The sequence below is a fragment of the Meriones unguiculatus genome, chromosome 6 (assembly GCF_030254825.1).
Source record: "Meriones unguiculatus strain TT.TT164.6M chromosome 6, Bangor_MerUng_6.1, whole genome shotgun sequence".
NCBI classification, from domain to species: domain Eukaryota; kingdom Metazoa; phylum Chordata; class Mammalia; order Rodentia; family Muridae; genus Meriones; species Meriones unguiculatus.
Window position 1 is genome coordinate 22,185,066 of NC_083354.1, and position 26,599 is coordinate 22,211,664.

General features: G+C 48.5%; 1 protein-coding gene across 5 annotated transcripts in view; it reads right to left on the reverse strand.

The window, feature by feature from the left end:
• Nucleotides 1-26,599, reverse strand: part of Dapk2 (death associated protein kinase 2) — a 111,606-nt gene that overhangs the window by 27,788 nt on the left and 57,219 nt on the right. For 4 of the 5 annotated variants that reach the window (XM_021644229.2, XM_060384864.1, XM_060384862.1 and 1 more), the window contains 2 exons: nt 23,670-23,891; nt 10,898-11,036 (listed from right to left, as the gene is read on the reverse strand). In XM_021644229.2, the coding sequence (XP_021499904.1) occupies nt 10,898-11,036; nt 23,670-23,891 (361 nt within the window). Of the gene's footprint in view, nt 1-1,259; nt 1,422-10,897; nt 11,037-23,669; nt 23,892-26,599 lie in introns of those variants that run through there. The other variant, XM_060384863.1, reaches the window with a different exon arrangement.

A 26,599-nucleotide genomic window follows, 5' to 3' on the forward strand; every position in this document is an offset into this window, starting at 1 on the left:
CACTTGCATACATGTGGCATCATACACACAGACCTACACATAAAGAAAAATGCAAAGTGGCGAGTCCTAGGAGGAGAAGACCCAAGCTGGGTACACACAAAGCACGGCCTACGGGGCTCAGCCTGGGAGGTGACCTTGTGGCTGCAGGACGACTCTGCTGAGTGAGGAGGCCTGGGACTCTTGTTCTCACCTCACCAGCTACTCAATGGGCTACCTGGATTAGATGCCTGGATACTCAGACATGCCCTGACTGGACGCAGATAGGCTGTTGGCTCTCTGCCACCAAATGAAATTGCCTCTTCCAGGCCACCAAGGTATATAGGCCAGAGAACATGCGGCCCCTTATCTGGAGTTTTCACAAGGCTCCCTTCCGCTGTCTCGGCCTCCAGCAACAGCCTGACCATTTCCGGGGATCAGAGAGAGACTCGTGTCAGCGCTCTACGAGGTCCTTGCAGCCACCCCGAGAGATAGGTGCTGCTGGCATTCCCATGTCACAGATGCGGGGAAACTGAGGCCCAGAGACCTAAAACACTCGCCCAGGGCCCATCCGCTCATGACAGCAGGAGAGCTTCCCTGGAAGTCCAGCTCCTAGTCTTACCACATCGCCCAGTCTTGTTAAATATACTAGCGGTCCCAGGGACCATCAAGAGCTCATTCTGATGACTGAGGCACTCACATCCCTGCACCAGCCCCACCCTATCCCCGGTTACCTTTTCAGCCTTTCGGTGGGCCCCACACCTGGACCCACTCTCATTCCCCACAGGTGGGTATCACCACCTCAGACACCTCAGATCACGCCTGGTCCATCCTTGGATGCAGCTCCATTCTTTTTTAAGATTTTATTTAACATTCATGCATGCACATAATATTTTGGTCAAGCCAACCCCCCCATCCCCCACCCCTGCCTCCACAGAGTCCATTTAGTGCTCCTGTATATGCAGAGGAGGAGAACCGTCCACTGGAGCATGAGCAGCCTCCCCCGGCCTGCACCCCTGAGGGAAACACTCCCCCGAGCTGTAGCTGCTTTTCTTGTCTCGCAGCCTTTGCTCTTCTTCTCCACACTTTTCCAAGCCATGCCTCATGAGCCTGTTCCTTTCACTCCCTTATTTTCAAGGCTTTAACCCTCCAGAGCTAACAACGCTTACTGGCAGTCCTACCTGTAGGCTATCTCTCATCTGTAATGACTTTCCCAGATGGGTGACCTCCCTAGGGAAATTCAGCTCAGTTCCAGGTGCCCGGCATTGCCTCTGCTCTCTCACCTGCTGCATATTCCATTAGTATTCTCATACATGCAGCGAAGCTGGAGAGATGGTCCAGCGGTTAGGAGCACTGACCGCTCTTCCAGAGGACCAGGGTTCGATTCCCAAGATCCATATGGCAGTTCACAACTGTCTTAACTCCCAAATATGACGCCCTCACGCTGACAGACCTGCAGGCAAAACACCAATGCACACGAAAAAATAAAAGCAAAAGAACTACAGCCAGGGTTTCCTTTTTCTCTGCCTGGCGTAAGCCCTTTGCCACCACTAGGAGTGCCAGAGAGCCCTCCTGGCCAGAGAGCTGTTAGACCTAAAATGTGATCTGAAAGGGAGCCTGGGATCCGGCAAACTCCCCAGGTTGTGGCCTCTGATTCCATTCCCTCGAATAGAACATGGGGGTAGACAAGAGCCCACACCCGGGGCTGGGAAACAGTTTCAGGTCCATGAGCAAAGGCGCTGAGCTTAACAAACAGACGACTTCCTTTCTTTGGGTCCAGCTCCCAACTCTAAGTGAGGCATCGGATGCCATCCAAAGTCCCTTTAGCAGTTTCGGCACAAATTTCCAAGCTAGCTGGGCAAACGTCTGCTGCTCTAAGCCCCAAGGCTGAACACGGAAAGGACCCCGCGTCTATGCCTCAGGTGAGGAAGGAAGAACAGGCTTGCGCCCCTCCCAGCAGGCTGGGCCGCAGCCAGACTATCCTGTGGGTAGTACAAATCTCTTCAGCGCCCTTGCCTCAGTCATCTTCCTCCAGCGCTATTCACTTTAACCAGGGACCTAACCCACGCACCTGACATCACCTCGGAAGCACGGCTGAGGGAGGCACCACATTCTTCAGGTGCCGCTGCCCAGCCCGGAACACAGACAGCTGCCGCCGGGGGATGCGGTGGGGTGGAAGTGCCCCCGCCTGTCAAAACAAGCATGCCCAACTTGGCCTGCCAAGCAGGCGAGCAGCCTGGGAGAGGTCAACATGCCCCTTTGTGTCCTAGTAGATCCTGCTAGAGGTGCCTGCTGTGGTAACATGGAAGCTGGTCCTCCAAGGGGTACACGCGTTCCACGGGGCCCGCACAGCACGCCCAGCATGGGGTGAAGGCAACCTCGGTGACTATGCAGGAAAATTAGAAACACAGGGGCTTGGCGTCTCAGCTCTGCCACTGAAAATACGAAACATGGGGAAAGTCACCGGGCCTCCTGGGGGCCTCTCCCTCCTATCCAAATAGGAAATGGGGACACACCCACCAGGTGCTAGCATTGTTCTGAGGATTCAGGGAGATGGCTCATGATGCTGAGGAGCACAGTCCCCAAGAGAGGCTGCAGCACGTTGGCTGTGCCGTTCATTCCGTTCTGACATAGCAGCCCTGAGTCCCCTCTAGGAGCGGGGCCCGGCTCCCTGTTCAGTCACCTGAGTTCACAAAGAACACGCCCTCGTTTAAAACACCTTCCCCACGCTCTCATCTCCTGCTTCCCTTCCCCACCCTGTTTTCCTCCCTGTCCTCACAATGTGGGGGGCCACATGGGATCCCGGAGGTCATTTAGTCAGTCATGTTGCAGGGAAGCCCACAGCGGTCAAGAGGCTGTCAAGAAGAGGCAGCGCTCAAGCGTACTGAGCCACGCCCCGGTGTCCTCCCTAGGTTGCCTGCTGCTTGGCTGAGGCCGAGGCAGGCAGGTGGGGCTGAGGCCCAGCTGGGCTTGGGCTATGGGGACAAGAAAACGTCACGGGTAATCCAAGCCCAACCCCAGACTGGTCAGGCACCTCTGGGCACCCTGAGGAAGCAATCTTGACTTGTGGACATCTTGACCCACAGGCCTCCAGTATTGCCAGTGCCCAGCTCCCCATTATGTCTGCCATTCAAAGACTTCCTAGCCCTTTGGCCCTTACTGCCAGCTCAGCATCTGCTTTACCTCCATTACCTCTGCCACCACTACCCCAACCAGCAGATTATTCTGCCAGACACCCCCATCCTAATAGCTCCTCTTCCACCCCCACACAGGAATGTCTGTGACCCAGTTCCCACCTGAGGGCCTGTGTGATCACTGCACATGCCTCTGGCAAACCGCCATGATAACCACTTCCTTACGTGTCCTGCCCACGTTGCCTCAGGAATGGAAGCCAGGGTCTTTGCTTCCTACTGCCAGCTCAGGGTTAGCATCCAAGAGTGGCCAGCCCTGTAGGAGGTGGTCAGTGGCTGGCTGCGAGCGAGCAAATGAATAAACCAACACTCGGCCACACAGGCCCTTCTCACACGTCCTGTTTTCAGAGAATCAGTGTGGACAATGGCTAACGTCGCAGGCCGTGGAATCTGGGCTCGCCTTCCACTCCGCCGTTAATAACAGTCTGACACCAGACAAGCTTCCTAGCTTCTCTCACCTAAGAATTAGGAATAATAACGAAAGCTACCTCCAAATCAGTGGTTCTCGACCTTCCTGATGCTGCGACCCTTTAAAAACAGTTCCCCATGTTGTGGTGACCCCACAACAATTTTCATTTCTACTTCAGAACTGCAGTTTTGCTACCATTATGAACTGTCATGTAAATATCTGTGTTTTCCTGTGGTGTTATGCATTCTCTGTGAAAGGATCATTTGACCCTTAAAGGGGTCACAACCCATAGGTTGAGAACTCCTGCTCTAGAGTCTTACTAACACAAATGGCCCATAGGCATTACCCTCAGCCCGGGGACTATCCTGTTGATTCTCTCCCTCCCAGAATGAGGATCTGGTCAAAAACTGCCATTCTTTCAGGCACCACCAAATCCTGTCTCCCCTACCTAAATCATCGGCTCAGCTTTCCCCTCCCTAGGCACCTGAGAGCCATTTCCACCTAAAGCACCACAGTGCCCAAGCACTCTGGGAGTAAGGCTTTTGTTGTTATTTGGGGATCTGAGACAGGATCTCACTCTGTAGCACAGGCTAGCCTGGAACACTTGGTGGTCCTTGTGAGCACTAGGAAGGACAGGGATGAGCCACCACACTTGGCTTGATGGAAATGAGTCTTGCTTCCCCACTGCATCAGCAAAAATAATAATAATAATAATAATAATAATAATAATAATAATAATAATAAATATCTTTCCGGTGTCCCTCACAGCATCTAGCTAGCAATGCAGAATGTTGAACACTCGTAGAACTTGGCAGTTTGTAAAGCCACCACACTCGCCTCTTGATCTCCACGGTGTGAGGCAGTCCTGTCAGGATTCAGCCCATACACAGACGGAAAGAAACAAAACAAAACAAGGGCTTGTAAAGGTGTCTAAGCTCATAGGGGCTTGGGCTGAGCCTACATCCTCTGTGCTTCCTACTCCTCAGGTGCCTCTCTTCCTCCGATGCAGCCGTGTCCCTGGGATCACCCTGGCTGGCACAGGGTCGCCTTGAGTTGGCTCTGGTGCCTCAGTGTGCCACCCCAGCTCCCTGCTTTTCCCAGAAGAGCCACAGCTGTGGCTCAGGGAAGGGCTGAACCCAGCTGCCCTCGGATCTGTCAAACCGCAGCCTCCTCCCACTCGCCGGCAGAGTGGCCGCCATGTGGCTTTGACCTCTCGCCCTCTGAAAAAAAGCAGGAAAGGAAATCACTGCTGATTCGTTCTCTGGTGTACTGGGGAGGAGGAGAAGCAAAGATGCTGTTTGTTTTATTTTTGAGAAATGTTCTCACTAGGTATTCTGGCTAGCCTAGAACTTGCTGTGAAGACCCGGCTGGTAGCCCTCTGGCTTGTGCCTCCCAAGTGCTATGCTAGGACCGCTGGTTTCCGGTGTCGGGGTACAGGCTTCACCGTCTGTGCAGTTAGCCAATGCTTGCTATCAGCTCCCCCTACACATTCCTCATCGGATCTGGGAAGCTCCTAGGTCAGTGTCTAAGCAATGAAGAATCTGACCCGGACTCTAATATTCTGAGTTTCAGGCTGCATCGTTAGGGCTCCTGGTGGGCTGTGATGGTACTTCAAAGAAACCGTGAGAACAATCAGGATGGGCTGGTTTCAGGTGGAAGACAACCCTCACCCTTGCTCTCGCCCTCGCCCTCGCCCTCGCCCTCGCCCTAGCCCTCACCTCACTCTCACCCTCACCCTAACCCCTGAGGCCCCTAACATGACAGGAAAGGAAATGCGCACAGAAGGAGTGGGGACAACACTTTTGGTTATTTTGCTCAACTGAAAAGTGGGGAACATATTGGCTCTCACAGGCTGAAGAGCACAGTCCCTTTCTCTCTCTGCACTCCTGTCCCCACACCGCTACCAGTCACTCACACTCCAGTGCACGCACTGTTGGTACTAACTAGTAAGGCACAATTTTTAAATGAGACTAAAAATAAGATTAGCTTGTCCTGCCTACAACATGTGCAGGGGAAAAGATGGAGCAGACATTGAGGGAAGAGCCAACCAATGACTGGCCCAGCTTGAGACCCATGCCAGGAGAGACAGCCCACACTGGCACTATTAATGATATTCTGTTATACTGGCAGACAGGCACCTAGCATAACCCTCATCCGAGAGGCTTCACCCAGAGATGCCAGGTACATACATGCTTGTCACTCAGGAGGCATAAGCAGGAGGATCAGATGTCCCCGGTCATCTTTGGGTATGTTTGGGCATCTTTGGGCAAGTTTGAAGCCAGCCTGGCCTACATGAGACCCTGTATCAGAAAAACAAAGCAAGATGTATAGCCCAGCCCAGACCTGGATTAACTGTATGAATAGCAAGTGCCACTCTGTCACTGGATACTTGTGTGATCTTGAGTGTGTTACTTAATCTCTCTGAATATCAATGTTTAGTTTGTAAAAATATGACATCACCTTCTTCTGCCATGGGGATCAAGTGAGGAAAAAGAGGTGTGAGCCTGCTGCATTCTAGAAAGTACTGTCTTTAATGTGTTACCATTATCACTCTTAAAAAAGCTTGATCAGTACTCTCTATTACACCATGACCATAGAGACAGCAATAAGAATGATTCTGGACAGGAAGGAGCGTGGAGGCTTGGGTTTTGGGGGGATTCCTTGCTCTGGAGTACACCCTCTTACTAGTATTCATAAAAACAAAGCTCCTCAGAGTTTTGAACTTCGGGATTATGTACAACTTCAGTCATTCCTCATGGTTTACTATTTTTGCTTTACTACACCATCAGTCCTGGGGACCACCTTCTATCTGAGGGTTCTCAGGCTAGATTTGGTGGATGGAGAGGGAAAGGGTACACCAGGCTCAGAGGAGAAACTCCCTAAACTAACTAAGTACAGGGCCGTCACAAGCACTCTCTCCAAGGCCTTTATTTGTACTGAGACTTCGTACAAAGAAAGATGAGGCTTCTGGGTAGTTCTGAGGCCTAGTTCCTGGTGTTCTGACCTACAGACATCCTGCCTGATGGTCCCTGATATCAAGAGGCAGTTGGCCCTTGTTCCTCCCAATGAGGTAACAACCTTTACCTTACCCGTCCACCCTAACCTACTCTAATCTGTGTCATTTATAACCACACATCGAAAGGCTCCCTATGCTGTCTGAGGCAAAGAGCTCACTCCCTGGAAGTGGGCACGGTTAGTGAGGACCTATCAGGTTTTATTGCGGAGGGCCTCCTCACCAAGCCTGGCTACGTCCATCTCCGTGAAGACGTCAGGCTCCAGGAAGGTAGAGACTGTGACACATTAGGTGCCGTCCCCTGGGTGATAGTGGGTCCTTACTTGTTGTGCACACTGGTGAGCTAACTGCACCTTGCCTATAACCTCTTTGGTGCTTTCATGAAAGGGCACCGAGTTCCCACGAGATCCAGGGTACATTTGGTTGTCACTAAGGTATTCATTCATTTGCTCGTTCATTCACTCAGCACCCAGCCACTCATCCTATGTCAGGCAACTGTGCAAAAGGAAATGATTCGCAAAGATCGGCACTCCCAGAAGAAGTTCGTACGGAGGGCAACAGAAGCAAAGGGGCTGGCTAATTCCTAGTTACACTTTTGGCAGATGGCAGAGGCTTTCCAGAAGAAAGGACGTTTCCGCTGGGCCTTACAGGATGAGCAGGAAGGCCCTGGCAACACACATCCATGGTCTCTAGAATTGACTGGAAGATGGGCCTGTGCACGTGGAGGATTATCTTCATGTTAGCCAATGTGGAAAGACCCGTGTTTATTGTGGGTGGGACCCTTCCCTGAACAGGGGATCCAGGGTTCTATAAAATGGAGGAAGTCAGCTATGCAGGAGCATGCATTCATTCTCTCTGCTTCTTCACTATACGTGATGCCCGGCTGCTTCAAGCTCCTGTTGCCATGACCGCATGATCTGCTATTCCCTCGAACTGTGAGCTGAATAAACCCATCCTCCCTGAGTTGCTTTTGTCATGGTATTTTTATCATAGCAACAGGCAAAGAAACTAAGACAGCTTCCCAGGAGGTCATTCGTATGACTAAGGCAGACAGCCAGACAGTTGACCCTCCTCAGCCATGGCTCCTTCAGGCTGAAAAGAGGACCCAGAGAAGAGGTAACAGGAGAAGGCATGGTGGCTGCATCCCAGGGAGGCCAGGCCTCTTGCTGAGGAGTAACAGAACAAGCAAGTAGGGGGAAGCAGACGCTCACCACAAAAAGGGAAAACTGAGAAGAATATGTGAATTTCAGATGGGAGGAAGTGACGTGGCATCAAGAAACCTTTTCCAGGCTACCACCTGGCTGTATTCCCCCAAATTAGTGGGAAAATTCCAGCCCAATAGCACATTCTGGGTACAGGAGGTATCTCCGAAACCATGAGGGAAATCTGTTTGTGGTCCAGCTACTCATCAGTTCTCAAAGGTGCCTATCTGGGCCTAGACCAAGGCACCCAGGAGAAGGGGAAACCAGAAAGTTCAGAGTCAAGTGGCAGCACAACTTTAATCCCAGTACTTGGGAGGCAGAGGCAGGTGGATATCTAGGTTTGAGGCCAGCCTGGTCTACAGAGCAAACTCCTGGATGGTCAGAGCTATACATAGAAACCCTGTCTTGAAACCCCCCCCCAAAAAAAAAAAGTTCAAACCCGACGATGCGTGGCCATGGGTGGGCTTAGCAGCAACCTTACCCTATATGCACTGGGGCAAACTCAGATGACCGTCCCTAAGCCATGGAAAATGTCCAGACTGAGTCTGTGAGCTAGAAATAGCCCCCTTAGCTCACAGCAAGTCTTAGCTCTCTGCATTACCGAGTTTATTTTCCTAGCCTCGCAGAGCCCAAAACACTGTAATAAGAGTTGTGTTTTCTTTTCCAGTCCTCTGGGAAGGGAGATAACAGTGACAGCACGCAACACGCATTCTGCGTGCGTCACGTAGCGCTGCCCCCCTCTATGTCAACTCCGCCGGGTAGGTGGCACTGTCTGGAGCAGGGCTGAAAAAACCAAGGTTCAGGCGCCTTCCAGTGTATGGCAAGACGAAGCCCAACACAGCTGCCGCCAACCAAGCCTCCCCTTCACCAGAGCAAACCCACCCACCTCTATCAGCCACTAGAGAAAAGACAAAGGGAGCCTGTTTGGAGGTTCCAGTAAAGGCCCAAGACAGTAAGTTAATTGCCCACAGAATTATCAGGATGGAGACACAGACGCAAGCCAGGTAGAGGGTGACCTGCCTGGTGTACCACAACCTCACTGTCCAAAGCTTGTCCAGACCTCCCTCCATTAGAACCCCGACTTTTATTTGATGACATTTGAGGGGCCTCCGTAAGATATCTTCAGTGGAAATAATTTTAAAAACTGTGACGACTGGTATCAGGAGGGGACCATGCTAGAATAAGAGCTGGGACAGCTCTGAGCCCACATCCTCGGGTGGCCGCTGTGAGCCTGCGGGCATGTCATATTCTCTCTGGATTGGTCCCTCAAACCAAAACTTGGTGCTATCGTGGATGCTGCTTATCTTCACATGAAAATAGGCACCTGAGCACTGCTCAGGTTGACCTCTGTCCCTTGTCATACCTCATTTAGATTACTTCGTAAGTCTTCTGGTTAGGTCCCGAGCTGCCCGGCTGACCCCATTCTGTCCATCTTCCCAGCCAGAGGAATTGAGCTGAAATAAATGCTTGCTAACCCAGTCCCATATCATTCAGGGTAATTAAAGGGCACCCTCCTTGGCCCAGCTTCAGCGTCTCTCGATTGCCTCCTGGCCTCTTCCCCAGGCATGTACACACTCTCTTTTTCTATACTTCATTGAATTTGTTGAGCTGTTACTGTGATCTTGTGCATAGCTGGTCTTTCTTCTTCAGATGGTCCTTTCCCTCTGCAAACCCCTGTCCATTCTTTAGAAAATTCAAGCGCCAGCTTCTCCAGGAACCCTCTCTGATCACTTCAGGATGGAGGTCTGTCCTTTGGGCTCACCAGCCTCCCCCACCAAACTCCCTCTGTCACAACTCACAATGATTGATCTTTCTTTTCTGTCTCCTGCGCCAATCTCCTGAGAAAAAAGGAACGAGCCAGGCAAATGGTGATACATGCTTTTAATCTCAGCACTCAGGAGGCAGAGACAGGCTGATCTATGAGTTCGAGGCCAGCCTGGTCTGCAGAGTGAGTTCTAGGACGTACAGAGCTGCATAAACCCTGTCTCCAAAAACCAGAAAAAAGGAAGGAAGGCAGGAAGGAAGGAGAGAGGGAGGGAAAGAGGGAGGGAGGAAGGAAGGAAGGAAGGAAGGAAGGAAGGAAGGAAGGAAGGAGAAAAGAGCTAAGTTGAGAAAGAAATGCTACACAGTGCACGAGAAAGCAGCGGGGTTTCTACATAGAAGACTGGATGGACAGCCAGGTGTGGTAGTGCACTCCTGTAAGCCCAGCATATGAAAAGCAGAGACAGGAGAATCAAGAGTTCAAGGTCAGCCTTGACTGAACAGCAAGTATGAGGTCAGCCTGGACTTCATAAGAATATGACTCAAAAGCAAATAAAGAAGCAATAGCAATAAAGTAAACCGAAACTTAAAAAATCAAGAAGAAGAAGACAATGAAAAAGAAGAAGGAATAGCAACAAATACTGAAATAGTGGTGGGTGTCCCGTATCAACAAGAATCCATTCATGAGTTAAAGGGGCCTTGATGAGTCAGCGATCTGTAAAGGCCCATCAGTCCCTGGGCCAGAGCAGAGTTACTATGGAAGCAATCCTGTGTTGACCACAGTCATCCTCTATGCAGTTATATGTGGTCACAGTGAACTTTTTCGACCCTGAACACCAGTTACCACAAATGATCGGTGGGCCCTGCAAGCAGTCTTGCGGCTCTAGTTCGAGGTGAGGTAGGAGCAAGCAGCCAAAGGACACAGAAGGCCACGCTGCGCTGAGTCTAGAGTGTCAGTCAACCTCAGCACTCTGCAGACCCTGCTAGTTCTGCCCACTCACGACTTAGCTCTTCCTCTTGTCAGTAAGTTTCTTCTTGTGAAGTGAGTTTTGTTTCAATATTGCTTTTTTTTTTTTAAGTATGTCTCACCTACCCCCCCGGAAGAGATAAAGTGTCTCTAGCTGATCAAAGAGCTTCTTGCAGTTAGCCCCACGTGCAGAAGACTTGATAAGAAGAGTGAAACTGAGGTGGATGCTTGCAAAAGGCCATTTCTTCCCCCAAGGTCAGAGTCTGGAGTCGGAGGGGAGCAGGGTGGGCCTGTGGGCTCTGCACCCTTCCTACGCATGACAAGGGGACCAGGTCCCTTCTTCCTAAACACTTCTTTCACTTTATTCCCCTGACTGACCTTGAGATCAAAGTGAGCAATTTTCTTTGTGTGAAGGTAGTTCACCCCGTCCAGGATCTGCTTAATGAAGCTGGTGGCTTCCTCCTCACTTAACGACTCCTTCTGGGCCAGGAAATCGAACAGCTCTCCTCCGGACACTCTGGAAGACACAGGTGGGAGGGCCAGGCCCAGTTAGGTTTGTATGTTGCGAGGCCTGGCTCAGATTGCCTAAAAGATAGACTCTCCCTAGCCCTACCTCTTGCTTGGTCTAACCAGCACCAAACACCGTCTTTGCTTCTGTATTCTTTCTATTGGGTATTCACAGGAAAGCCTCTTCTAGTACTCCAGGCCCAGGTCCCTTTTTACCCTGGAAATTACACTTTCTCTGTAGAGAGCAAGCTGTGCCCATTGTGAATTACATTTCAGATAGAATAGCAGTTGGTCCATTTGGTATGAATGCTAAGGTAGGATGACCTGGTATCTAGCTAGTTAGTTAGCTGGTGCATACAGGTCACGGCACAGGCAGAAGTCAGAAGAAACCTTGCAGGAGTCAGTTCTCTCCTTCCAGTCATGGTTGGCAGCAAGCCAGCGCCCTTACCTGGAAAGCCACTTCCCCAGCCCCTGACTTGGTATCTCACTTAGACATATGAACAAGTACCATCTACCCTGCACACCCAGAAGGCGGAGAATATAAGTGAATTATTAATAAAAAAAAATTGTCTCCTGAGAATTCATTGAACCGACCAGCCCAACGAATGATACAATCCCCTCACCCAAGATTCACGAAAGGAGAAACCACAGGCTCCAGCACAGCACAGCAGCCCATCACTGTCATGGACCGCTCCAATATGCCTTTGCCCTGTACATCACCAGGTAACAAATTCCTAACTGTCCTAGACTCAAGATTTTTTCCTCCTCATGGTACTGCCCACTTGGGAGCTCTCCAGACCCAGTGTCTGATCCCATTAAGTATTCTGCATTTCCACTGACACTTTATACCTTGAGCTGCATGTGTATACTTTTGTGTACACAGGTAGCTAGAAGCAAGAGGTTAAGGACAAGCATCTGTCTCAAGTGTTCTCTCTACCTTATATTTTAAGACAGGGTCTCTTGCTAAACCCAGAGCCCATGGATTCAGCTAGAATGGATGCCAGCAAGCTCTTCCTATCTCTTCTTCCTCGGTGCAACAAGTACAGATAGGTAACTTTAATGTGGGGGCTCTGGATTTGAACCTAGGTCTTCAAGCTTATGTAGCAAGCACTTTACCAAACAAGCCATGCACATAGTCCTGGCATCAATCTGCATTATCTTTTAAAATTCTACAGTTTAGCCAGGCTTGGTGGCACATGCTTTTAATCCCAGGATTTAGGAGATGGAGCCTGGTAGACTTCTGTGTTTTAGGATAGCCAGAGTTATGTAGAAGGATCATATATATATCATATCATATCATATCATATCATATCATATCATATATCATACATATATGGTTTCTTTAGCCTTGTTTAGCTCTTCTGTAACTTACAAATAATTCTGTGAAGTCAGGAATGTATAATAATTAAAATTATGTATCCATAGTCTCAATCACTTGAGAGACAAAAGCAAGAGGACTGTCACAAACTTGAAGCCAGCCCAGTCAATATAACCAATTCCAGGCCAGCCAGAGATACAGAGGAAGACCCTACCTCAGAAAGGACAGAACCAAGATGAAACAAAAGGAAATTAGGATGAAACAAAGAACTTGCAATTGCTGAGGTCATAACTGTAGGTTTGGGCTACCAGCCACTCAGTCCTCTTTCTGTCTCTACCTTCACAGCTGCCATTAAAAACAGAAAAGAAACACAAGCAAAAAAAAAAAAAAAAAAACAAAACAAAACAGAACAGGTATGGCTGTCTGTGAGCCTATAATCCTCATTCCCCCATCTGAAGTTTTATAAGCACCCTAAGCAGTAAGGGGCTTCAGGCAGCACACCCTGTATGACAGACACACATATTAATAAAGGACCAAATCTTTCCCCTTTTCCTACCACCGGGGAATCAGACACAGCCTGATCACAAGCGTGAGTTACTATACTTGTCAATCACACAGCATGGCATCACTCGGTCCCCTCTGAAAACTACGAAGTCGATCACTTAGCCCTCGTGGGCCTACACTCTCTTTAAGACCCTTGCCATGTCTGCCTGTCAGTTTATGGCACTAATAATTTTTCTAATAAGTCTCTTACCCCAAAAGACAGTCTGCCTCCGTGTTTCCTGTGACCCCCAAACAGAAAGCTTTCAGTTACACAGGAAGACCACTATCTATGAAGCAAGTTCCCCCAAGACAAGTCTCCCAGTACCTTAACCTTGAATTTCACAGCCTTAGAAAGTGTAAGAAATAAATACCATTTTGTGGTATGTTGTTGTACAGCTGCTTGAAGAACCTAACACAGGATGTTTGTATCGAGTGGGGCGATACTGTGACCAAAAACCAAACAAATAAACACAAACTAAAACTATGGAAGTGGCTTCGGAAGTAAGACAGTGAGGCCACGTGAGTTGCGAGATGCATGCTGGGATAAGTCTTCAGTGTCCTAAGTAAACAGCAGAGCATGGTTCTGGGGAGGGGCGGGCTGAGAAAGAGAGGAGAGGAGGCTCAACACAGCCTGAAAGTAGCTGGGTGGTTCCGCAGAGAACACAGAAGTACAGATGGCGACCGCCATTCTGGGGAGGTTTGCAAATAGAACTGAGGAACCTGGCATCAGTCAATGGAAGTGATAAGAAAGCAGAGAAATGTCACCGAATTTTGTGCAGTGTCTTATGGAAGGTCAGACCTGTGAGTGATGAGACTGGGTACCTGGGTGAGAAAATGTCTAAGCACAGTGCTGATGAAGCCGTCCGGCTCCTCTTGACGCTTAGAGCACACAGTAGGAGCTGAGGAAAATAAGCGTACTGTATGTGTTTCTGTGCCTATCTGTCTCTCTGTGTCGCTTGGTGTGAGTGTGTGTGAGTGTGTGAACAACTTGAAGGTGATTCTCTCCTCCCAATGTATGTGTCCCAGAAATCAAACTCCTATTGTCAGGCTTGATGGCAGGTACCCTTACTTACTGAGCAGCTTTCTGAGAGATCTCACTGGCCCAAAGAGGAGTATTTTTAAAATAGAATTATTAATTAAAAAAATAAAAAGGAAAATGTCAAAGTTTGGAGTTTTTTCAGCCTATCCCTACCTTAGGAACTCTGTGGCGGAGTGAACCCAGGTGGCTGAGGCATGCTTGATAAGGAGAGTTCCAAGGAAGGCCAGGTGTTATTCGTCAAGACAATGGAGGAGATTAGTCAACGGTATAAAGGGCCCATTGTCCCAGACAGTGAGATAAAGACTTCGAGTCATCTCAGACTGCATATAAGGAAAGAGCTCCACTCCCATCACAGGGCCACACTAGGGCCTGGGGGACAGAACCCTCTCAAAGGAAGAGCCCCGCCCCCATCTCCCCACACTGGTTCACGCTGAGGCCTTCGCTTCCTGAACTCTAAAACCACCTCATCAGTCACCCAGGTGTGGCTCCCACTGTTTCCTGAAGTGATTGCTCTGCGCCAGGCAAAGCTCTGGGCGTGGATACTTCCACCTGGATATCAAGGATGCCTCAGGGCTCGGTGGGCCCCAGAGAGGGAACTGTGCGGGGATGGAGGACAATGCAGAGCTACCCAGCAGGCCATGAGATGGGGTTACCCAGAGACTCCAGACCAGTGGACCTACAGGTGCATGTAGTGCTCTGGAAGAGCCACAGCCAGGCAACTCCAACCTGAGGCCTGTGGTGTAGACTGCTCTAGGCAAGAGTTTTCTCACCTGAAAGAGCAGATTGGCCAAAAGCTTCCTTTCTTTGATTTTTATGAAATCTGCTTTCTCCATGGACTCAGGATAATCTAGACGTGGTCCCTAACTTCATAAAACAATCTCTAGAAAACTACGGAATTCAGGTTCCAGCCTTTTCCACGCCTCCATAATGGTGCACATGGACGTCCTGGCCTGCGAACAAGCACCTCCATCGGCTGAAGCCATCTCAGTAACCCTCTCCGTCTAGTCGCTCAACAATATTCAGCCACTGAACATGCATGGCTGCTGAGCACCTGAAATACGACAATGTGACTAAAAGACTGAATTTTCTTATTGAATTTAATTTTAATATAAAAACTGATACAGTATAAAATTTCTTCATGAAGCACAAGTTTCCTGTTTAAATAGAACTATTTACTTTAACTAGCATAATATCTATAAGCAGCTATGTGCTCCAAGTGTCAAATCCACATCAGCTCATGTAGACTTAGAACACATACAGGTTACTATTGAGTAATCTATATTACTCAATGTATTACATGTATATATTACATGTAATACTCAATATATTACATGTATATACATGTATACGCACATGTGTACATATTACTCATTATGTATATATGTATACATAATAATATCTACATAATATATATACATAATAATGTATATAATAATATCTATGTACATGTGTATCGTATGATATATATTACTTATTAATAACCTCACACTGCCTACATATTAAAGTCAGTATGTGTTCGGGTCAATACAATTATTATTATTTTTATTTAATTGTTTTTATTTTTATTAATTACAGTTTATTCACTTTGTATCCCCCCTGTACCTCCCTCTGTCCTCCCCTTCCAGTCCCACCCTTCCTCTTCCCCACCTGTGTCCCTCTCCCAGTCCACTGAAAAGGGACCTCCCCTTCCCTCTGATCCTAGTCCATCAGGTCTCATCAGGAGTGGCTGCATTGTCTTCTTCTGTGGCCTGGTAAGGCTGCTCCCCCTCAGGGGGAGATGATCAAAGAGCCAGCCACTGAGTTCATGTCAGAGACAGTCCCTGTCCCCATTACTATGGAGGCCACTTGGATACTGAACTGCCATAGGCTACCTCTGTGCAGGGGTTCCAGGCCATCTCCATGAGTGGTCCTTGGCTGGAGTATCAGTTTTAGAAAAGACCCCTGTGCCCAGACTTTTTGGATCTGTTGCTGTCTCTGTGGAGCTCCTGTCCTCTCCAAGTCTTTCTATCTCCCCCTTCTTTCATAAGATTCCCTGTACTCTGCCCGAAGTTTGGCTATGAGTCTCAGCATCTGCCTCAATACCCTGCAGGGTAGAGCCTTTCAGAGGCCTCTATGGTAGGCTCCTGTCTGTTCCCTGTTTTCTCCCTCTTCCAATGTCCATCCTCTTTGCCTTTCTGAATGGGGATTGAGCATCTTAGCCCGAGTCCTCCTTCCTGATTAGCTTCCTTAGGTGTTTATAGATTTTAGTATGTTTATCCTATATTATATGTCTAGTATCCACTTATGAGTGAGTATGTACCCTGAGTGTCTTTCTGTTTCTGGGATACCTCACTCAGGATGATCTTTTCCAGTTCCCACCATCTACCTGCAAATTTCATGATTTCCTTGTTTTTTATTGCTGAGTAATATTTCATTGTGTAGATGTACCACAATTTCTGTATCCATTCCTCAACTGTGGTGCATCTGGGCTGTTTCCAGCTTCTGGCTACTACAAATAAAGCTGCTACTAACATGGTTGAGCAGATGTCCTTATTGGATAGTTGAGCCTCTTTTGGATATATGCCTAGGATTGGTATAGCTGGATCTTGAGGAAACACTATTCCTAATAATATAATTATTATTAGCATTAGTTCACGTATTACTTTTTACTTATTCAGTGTGGCTACTATTGAATTTAGAATTACATGTGGTCAATAGTCGATTTTATTGGACTGAATAAAAAGAAGTGAGCTATGCATTAGCAATTCTCTGACTCATGACTGTGCCTGCAATGTGACCAGTAGACCTCTCCTGGTCCACAATGGACCAGCACCCTCAAACTGTGAGTCACAGTAAACCTGTCCTTAAGTTGTTTTTGTCGGGGTATTTTTAAATCACAGCAACAGGGCTAGTGTTTATTTTAGGTCCCAGGGAGCAAGGGACATAGTGCACATTGGAGCAAACCTGCTGTTTGTTAAGTTTCAAACAAGCAGCTGAGGTGTCCATTTAACACATTAGTGTGGACCGGGCCTCCAGGTCCTCCCAGCATCCCTCAGTCCCTACTTGTTACGGGTACGGCTGGCATAGCCTGCCCTCTGCCCTGAATTTTCCAGCCCAAGAGCTGGGCTGCCCTTCCCCCAGAGGCTCCTCATTATATAATCCAGACATTTTGATTACCCGCCTTCTCTTGTATAATTTTGCACCTTTGGCCTCCTGGATGCTGTACTTGGTTCCCCTCTCCCCCACATGGCTCAGTCATGGCTACTCTGGACTCTCCCAGATGTGTCTGCCTCTGGCTACGCTCTCTCACACATCTATAATAGACCTGCTCCTCCACCGTACCTAGGAGCAATCCTGTCCTTCCCTTTCCTCTTTCTCTTTCTTTCTTTCTTTCTTTCTTTCTTCCTTCCTTCCTTTCTTTCTCTCTCTTTCTTTCTCCCTTTCTCTCCCTCTTTCTTTCTTTCTTTCTTTCTTTCTTTCTTTCTTTCTTTCTTTCTTTCTTTCTTTCTTTCTTTCTTTCTTCATTCACTGTCCATGCTGCTCAGAGTGAGCTGGGTGTGGCCCTAAAGAGTTGATTGGGTGCTGAAGAATAGGCTAGCCCAGCATTTTCTGTGTCTCGTGGTGATATCACCCAGCAACCTGATTTGGGGCAGGTGCTGGAACCTCACAGATGCTGCAAGGGACACCCTGAGTCTGTCCCCCAAAGGGCTAGGGTGGAGGCCCAGTACTTGCAAGACCTTAACCTTGGGATGGGCTGTATGCAAGTTCCTGGACGTCAGTGTTTCTTCTTGGAACTAAAATGAGAAAAGATGTCTCCTGGCCACTTCCAGGCTGGGAGGAATCCTGATTCAAGAAGGCTGAATCAGTGCTGGGAGGTCCTTGATAAGTCCTGCAAGTAAACACTAGGAACAGTGTCACTGCAGGAGGTTTCAAATAAAGTTTTGTTTAAAGGTCACCATTCCTACAATATGCCTTCTGCAATAGTCACTTGACCCTCATATCCTCCTGGAAGAATGCAGATTACTTCTCGATCCCCATTTATGATGAAACTGGGGTCAAAGAGAGCACACTTGAGCCCTCCCTGACGCAGCTAATAAGTGACAGAACCAGGATTAAAGCCACTTCACCTGAGTGCAAGTCATAGTGTGTTCCTTTCACCTTGCCCTCTCCACATCCTGAAGCCCATCCTGAAGTGACGCAGGAAATGAGGACACCTCAAAGCCACCCAGACACTGCCTCCGACAAGCCTGTGCAGAGGCAGCCGAGGTCACACTGGGCTCCACCGTGTCTCTCCATATAGATTAGATTGCTTCTGAAGTATCTTGTGTGCAAGACGCTGTTCAGAAGGAGTTTGGTGACTCAGCTGGCACAGTGCTGGCCTAGCACACAGGAAGCATAGGTTTGCTCCTAAGTTTCATAAACTTAGTGTGGTGGCACACATCTGTGATTCCAAGACTCAGAAAGTGGAGACAGGAGGATCATAAGATCATGGCCATCCTTGTCTACATGGAGAGTTTAAGGGTTGCCAAGGCTACAAGACACCTTGTCTCAAAAAACAAAAACATTGAGCTGGGGATAAACCCCAAAGATAGAAACTTGCCTAGCATGCAGGAGGCAATGAGCTCATGCTGTCACTATGATTCTGGTGACATAGTTTTTTTTTTTTTTTTTTTACCAAGAGCCTCTCAGTTTTGAGACCTTTGTCCAGGATCATTTCCTATCTTCTTCCAAGTTTCTTTCAGCTCACCCCCCAAATCAAACCTCTCCAGGTTTTTAAAAATAATTTATTTAATTTTATGTGTATTGGTATGAAAATATCAGATCCCCTGGAATCAGAGTTACAAACTGTTGGGATCAGCAAGCAGGCATTTCTACAGGCAGCCCCTGGGGCCTGGCAGACCCGGCAGGTATCAGGCATTTGGAAAGACACCCAGACCACCTGCTGACCACCTGGAACCACCTCGCATGCTCTGGACCCCCTATAAGAGAACTGGGGCCCCTCCCCTTGTCTCTCTCCTCCTCGCTTCCTCTTCTTCTCGTTCTCTCTGTCTGTCTCTCTCTCTTTTTCTCTCTCTCCCTCTCTCTGTCTCTCTATCTCTATCTACCTCCCTCTCTGTAACCCCCCTCTACCTAATAAACCTCCCGCATGGAACCAATCTCGTGGTGTGATCTGTGGACCCGAGTGTAACTTCTGTAACCTCTACACATCTTTTTTATAATTCCTAACACAAACATTTACCAGCTGTCTTGTAGGTGCTGGGAATTGAATCTAGGTCCTCAGGAAGAACATCCAATCCCCTTAACCACAGAGCCATCTCTCCAGTTTTAATATAAAGAAGAAAGGCTAAGGATCTGGCCTCCTCTCCTCTGTAATAGTATTCTCAGAGTCAATCCCTTCTCCTGTAGTGAGAATTTTAGTTTCTTTAAAAGCTTACTTATGGGGCTGGAGAGATGGCTCAGCGGTTAAGAGCACTGTCTGCTCTTCCAGAGGTCCTGAGTTCAATTCCCAGCAACTACATGGTGGCTTACAACCATCTGTAATGAAATCTGGTGCCCTCTTCTGGCATGCAGATGTACATGCAGACAGAACGTTGTATACATAATAAATATTTTTTTTAAAAAGTCATGTAAACATGTTTTTTTAACATGTAGGATATGGGGATGCTTCAGATTGTCCACAGCAGCAGACTATTTGCCTCATGCGGGCTCTGAGAGGGGCATGATCTTCACAAGCTGTAGATAGTTTAGTTCTGGTGACTCAGAGAGGGAATATATGCCAGAGACCAGAGAGGGACAGGGGCACAGGGTCAGGGGAAGGAAGAAGAGAGCTGCTGCTCCCCCCTGCTGCTCCTGGTTGCTATTGTTGTGGTTTGACAGGAGGAAGTTGGAGATGTCCAGAAACAGAGAGTGGACTTGCCCCAAGGAACCTGACGACCCTAACCAGCAGGAAGTAGTCTAAAGAGAATTACACTCCCTTTCCCCAGTAACCTTCTTTCTTTCCTCCTGGTGTTGGAGTATTGGAAGGGGTTGGGGTGAAGGGAGGAAGAGGCATAAGAAACCTAAATAAAACAGATAAAAAAAAATACATGCCAACACTCTCCTTTGCAGGTTGGTGTACCTGGTGAAACGCTTTCCAGAGTTCTTCTGCTGACTGTATAAACGACCTGCCTAGGCAATGAAGGGATAGTGCTGCCACAGCTGCTGGGCCTAGGAAACATCAGCATCACCTGGGAGCACCTGCCAGCGCATCACTTGCTGCAATCCTGGAGGTCCAGGAGGACCCGGCCATTTAGAGCTGCAAAGGGCCATTCCCCACATATCACATGGGTTCAGATACTGAGGTTCTGAATATAGTCTTAGTGCTATACAGAAGTCATCTTACACAGAATACGGAATCCTTCCTAATCCTCCCTTCAACTGCCATGACCATAAGCAGGTGCCCCTAAGATGGCCAGAGATGGGATAAAGACATTGGAAAGGAACAGGAGTCAGGGCTTGGCATGTCTTCTAGTACTGGCCTCTTCAGCAGAAATTAAAGGAAGCACTATACAAGACAACAGCATCTAAAGAGGACCCTGAGACCAGAGTCAATTCACCCACCAAAACTGCCAGAGAGGGGCTGGGAAGATGGCTCAGCTAAGAGTGACTGTTCTGTAAACACGAGGACCCAAGTTCAAATCCTCAGCACCCACTGAAAAGCTGGGGTTGCCATGCACACCTGTAACCCTAGCACTGTGGGAGGCAGGAACAGGAGGATCAGGTCTGCTGACTGCCAGCTCAGCTCCACGTTCAGGGAGAGACCCTGTTTCAGGGAAACAAGACAGAGAATGGTATTTCAGGACACTGGATGTCCTCCTCTGGCCTCCACACACATGTGTAATATACTGGACACATACATGTGCACACATTATACATGTGTGATGTCACATATGTATAAACCCACCACCAGGCTGAGCTGGGAGTGTCATGAGGTCTAGAACATCAGTGAGATGCTATGTGAAAAAGACACTGACAAATAAATGAGTAAATTCTGAAAGTAAACAACTGGACACTAGCACTTATGTCTAACCACTAGGCAAACCTACTGCCCAGTGAGGACCTGAATACCAAAAACTTCTGATCAGCCAAACAAGAGGCACCAAATCAACCTGGGTGTAGTGGCACATGCCTATAATCCCCAGCACTCCAGGAGGCAGAGGCAGGTGGATCTCTGTGAGTTCAAGGCCAGCAGGACAGTCAAGGCTATATAGAGAAACCCTGTCTTGAAAACAAAACAAAACAAAACAAAACAAAAAAGAGTCACCAAGTCCAAGCAAAAATCTTCTCAAGTCCTCTCCTGGGAAGTCCTCCCTTGGGAAGTCCCCCTCCCCTGGGAAGTCTTCCTTAGAGCCCAGCAAGCATGGTCTGAGCATGGTCACACTTGTCTCTTTTCTAATTTCATAAACCCTTAGTATTCCTCAGCCTATCATCCCAAGCACAATGAGGCAACCTCCAAGTAAAAGAGGAGACAGAAACTGTGGACAGCTAGAACTCCACAAGCCTAGCAGCTCCCAGGAGCACCTGTGTGGGGTCTGATATTACCCATGGTGCACCTGCACTCACAAGACTCCAGCATGTATGTACGGGCTGGTCATGAACCCTGCTGGGAGAACTGGAGACAGGGCAGAGGCATCTTATACCCCAAATGCTAGGGTTCCACAAACGGGGAAATGAACCCTTTCCCAGCAGTTAAATAAAAGCCAATTAAAATGACAGCATACTGATTTTTAACTATAAAGATGAATAAAGAAAGGCACATATGTTAAAATAAATGTGCCTTCTATTTGAAGGCAAATAGAAACACTGCCCTGTCCCTGCATCCTTTGGAAATGAAGTCACCAAGAAACTATACGTGTCTGCCCTTAACTTAATCCTCCACTCCTCCAGACTCAGATGAAATAACTAATTAAAAAGAAAATGTGGAAAACCATTGGAAAGAAAGGTTTTTATCAGTAAAACTTGGACAGCGTAACAGCTGGAAAATCATAAGCAAATGTACATCAGTGGAGAAACACTGGTGTGTAATTTAATGAAACACGATATAGCTATTTAAGGGGGAAAGGCTATATGTGGGATTGTGTTAGCTGGAGAAAAAACAGAACAGAAAATTGTAAAATTATACACAAAGTGATAAAGATTGGAAGGAACCACAGAGAAACACAAGAGGCTGTGTTTGCCCTAGAGGAGTACAGATGATGTGTTTCTTTGTAGTTCCTGTGGGTTTTTTTTGGGGGGGGGCAGAGGGGAATAACAGCCATTTAAAGAAGTGACTCTGGCCTCTTCAGAGAGATGGGCTTGTCACTATCGGCTGGGAATCAGAAGGCTAACTAGTGACTGTTAGTGTATGCACTGTGGGGTGTCCACATGACTGACCATCCCTGGGAAAGGAGAGGAAGGCCTTCATCAGGCTCCTGTCCGGGCCAGGGAGACACAGACAGAAACCAGTTCATTTTGCAAGGGGGTCCATGGAAGCAAAAACAGAGGACACCGGGCTCTAGATAAGGGGAGAGTGTTGACAATTCTATGACGTTAAACACCAAGGTCAATAATGCAAGAATCCAATGTGAGAGGATGCAAATTCCCATTTGCTAGTTACATTTAGATCTTGCCAGTGTGCTGATAAGTCTCAGGCTAAAGCAATCTCAAACGTCATGTGTTCCACTCAATCTGGAGGCAGGTTAGAGAAACTTCCTGGTTCACAGGTGACTTGCCCACAGTCACAAAATCAAGACATCCTGGCACAAACACCCCACTCCTGTGCTGACTGACAGGTGTGCACCACATGCTCTTGAGGCTCAGAGCACTCTTGTTGTGGGGTCTTGCTGGCTGGCTGGCTGGGGCTACTGTGACTTGTGCCACAGCCTGACTCAGACCCTGCTACCCACCAGGCTCCACTTGCCCATGCCAGGGGGACTCATTCAGGAGGACATCAGAGCAGCCAACCAAGCTGGTCTTGGCATCACTAAATTCCACCAACCACTGTGAAGTTCTTCCTAGCAAGGCCATCACGAAGAAGCGGTAACTCATGTGCTTGGCTTTGTAGGTGGCAGTCTCAGCCTTGATATTTCCCGGCTATGGGATGTTGACTCCTTGGTACTCTGATCTGTAAAATGGGTACGCTAAGATCTGTAAAAGTGGTACTCTGTGATCGTACCACTATGAGGGTGACATAAGGTAATCAGAGTGAATATAAAATAACCTCTCTGAGGTAGTAAGACTCCTTAAAGCTAGGACAAACACAAGACACCTTGCAAATGCAGGGTTCTTTAAATAGTGGCTATCACTGTAATAAGACAAGTATTAAACGTCCTGCCAGTGGGGTGGATTTTTCCCCAGGGAAGGGCTAAAGAAGGGTTTTGCCGAGTTGGAAAGGCAGATCCCTCTCTGACAGCCTCTGTTACCCATGCTACCCTCTGCTCCTGCTCACGATCATAAATGCTCTTCCGGCCAAGAAATAAGTCGGAATCACTAGTTTCTTCACTTTGATCTCCAAAATCCAATGAAAGCAAGAGTCAGGCCACTGTTTGTTACGCTGGCTGCCTGGCTCCTCTGGCTCCATTTTAGGAGGATGTGGATAAGTGAGAAAGAAGGAAACTATGCTCTCCGGGCTGAGCTTTGGCCTGGTCGCTGTTAGCCCTGGGGCCTGTGGCTGGCGTTTCCATTACCCTGGCCTGTCTCTGCTGCCCACCCGCTTCCCCCTCACCACGTCCCAGCGCCCCACTCACAGCTCAAGGATGAGCACCACGTCGGTGCGGTTCTCATAGACGTCGTGCAGCGTGATGATGTTGGGGTGCAGCACCTGCCGCAGGATGCTCACCTCCCGCTCGATCTCCTCCCGGCACACGCCCCGACGGCTGGCCCGGCTCTGCCTCTTCTTGATGAACTTGGCCGCGTACTCCAGCCCTGTGCTCCTCTCCCGGCATTTCTTCACGATGGCGAACTGGCCGCTGTGAGGACACAGATACAAACAGCTAAGGTGTAGCCACTGGAGAAGTGACCCCGCAGCCAGCTACCAAGACAATCCGCAGACAGAAAGGCGTGTCACTGGCCAGTGGTCCTGCCAAACTAACATGCAGTAAATGAGGTAGGGCAGGGATTGGACTTCCCCTCTGTTCCTAAGAGACGGTTACCTTTTACCAGGATGAGATGTGAATATCATTGTTCTGGGCATTCAAAGGTGAATACCAAGGCCTGGGAAGTATTTCATTGGTTAGGGTGACATGGCCTTGTCCTTGCAAAGCCTCAGCTGGAACCCAAGTCTACACTGTCACGTAAACAGGCTGAGTTGGTGAGGATCCTGTTTGGGATGGGGGTTGGGATAAGGCCACTTGGCAAGGTCAGCCATCATTATAGTGTGAACAGAGGGCTGTAAAATTTGGAAACTGGGGCATAAGGAGAGGTCGAGTGACTCACGACAGAATTAATGAAAAGCAGGACATCAAAGCCGGCTGCCCACAAAACTTCTCAGATAGTTACTGGCCACATGACCCTGCTCAGACTTGCGACAGAAAACACGAAATGGTGACCACGCCAGAGATCCAAGCACCCCTGAGCCTATTTCCCTAAGAGTCAGATGGCAGCCCAGCCAGTACCTCTCCATTCAACTCGGGCCATTAGCTGGGACAGATCCAAACCCTGACTGCTAGTGTCCCTTCCTTATCCTCTGAGGTCTTCCCTCTTACCTTCCACATTGTCCCTTGTTCCTCCACCCCCCCCCCCCCCGCAAGTACCCACTGCCTGGGTAGCTCAAAAAAGGTTATTATTCTGGTAAATGGCTTAATAAGAGGCCCAAAGGAGCCAGAGCCCAGACACATCTTCTTAGTGGACCTGGTGTAAAAGTTACAGTTGTGAGAAACTCTGGGTATTTGTCACAACCTTGGGAAATGGCACCGAATTTAGAGCACCCTATTTTTAGAAAAATCTTTAAAGAGATGGCCCACACAATAAAGTGAAGCTGAGCAAGCAAGCAGCTAGCCAACAGCTAAACAGCCTGCTAGGGCAAGCACTTGAGAGGTGTCGTCAAAAGCAAATTCATTCATCTCTCCACCTTCGGCCTTCACTCAACACTGTCTGAGCATGTGCCCAGTGCTGGCTGGAAAATAACAGGGAACAAAGGCAGAGACAACAGGTGCAGAGGGGGCCCTGGGGGAGCAGAGATCTCTAGGAGCCAGGCCTGGGGCCAAATTTACATTACACTAGCCACAAACTCTAAAGTTTCAACTATCTGGGCTTTAAGTATTGGCTGTGAGCTGTCCACACACTAGGGGCTGAGGCAGGTGGAGCCAGAATGGGCACAAGCAATGTGATCTCTAACACAGCCGGCCACTTGGAGCCACTCTGGGTCTTGGGGACATAAGGTCCCTGAATGGGTGCCAGAAAACACTTGACAAAGCTTTCAGTCCCAGGTGTCCTGAGTCTTAGCATCAGGCCAGCATATTCCTCTCCTTCTGGTACCTCAAAGGCTGCTGGCAGGCCTGGCATTCCAGAGTTCCTGTAACTGTCCCCACACAATCCTGAGTGAGTTGATGGACGGAGAAAGTGAAACTCATGGACTTTAAGTTGTATACCTACAGGTAGCACAGAGTTAGGTCTGGCACCCAAGTCCCCCAGCACCCACCTTCAAGCTGCACTACGTCATGACCTAGGAAGATGAAAACACAGAGTTGCAAAGCAGAGCTAAGGTTTCAGGTCATCTTGACATTGCATCTCCTTGGTCTTATGAGGGGAATGGAGACATCTTTCTGTCATGTGACTGAAAAAAATCCCTCAAGCTCTCAAAAAGCAAGAGAGTGTTTGCTTTTGCCTCTTAGTTTCTTAAGAAGAGTATGCAAATGAGGAGTGGGGCAGGTCTACTCTTCCTCCCTCAAAAGTTGGTGACTAGGACGGGGCCAAACACCAGGCAACACCAGCCATCTCCTCTGGGGAAGGGCGCCCCACCCAGGCTTCGGGGGCAGCTGGAAAAAGAGCCACAGCCTCAGGCTGCCTTCCCCTAGCCTGTGGCTGTTTTGGGAAGAGCAGAGAAAGCTTTCCACTAGGTCCATAATGCAATGACTGGGATCTGGGAAACTGGGACAGCTTTCAAAGTTAGACAGACCTGCTTCAGAGGCTTCCTTATGTGGTCATGTGGGTCAGGCCACTACCTGCTCTGAGCGTTCGTTTCTTGACCCGTGAAATGGGAGTCGGCGTGATTCACTGCTAGACAGTTGTAAAGGAAACCTTTGCGCCACTGGCTCACCATCACTCGGAACAGCTGGCATAGATGAGGGCTGAGTAAGAGACACCTAGGGTTGGAAGTCACTGCTTCCAACAGTCAGGAATGTGCAGCCAGGGAATCGATGTAATTTGAACAGCGCCCTTTCCCCCAAGCCAGTGCACACCCAGATATGGGACTACTTCTACTCTCATGAATTGTATTAATTAGTAAGAGCAATTAATTGACTCTTTCTGTTCCAGAGCAGTAGGATTCAACCCTGGGGACATTCTAGAAGCCCTGGGGAAATTATAAAGCACAGGCAGTCTGGGTTTCAAATCCAGAGATTCCAAGTGCTTTCTGGGCTGTGACCTGAATGAGGACATTTAGGCTTTTGTCTTACTCTGGTTTTGTTTTTTGAACCTTACTATGTCGTTCATCCAGGTTGTAAACCACCCTCCACCC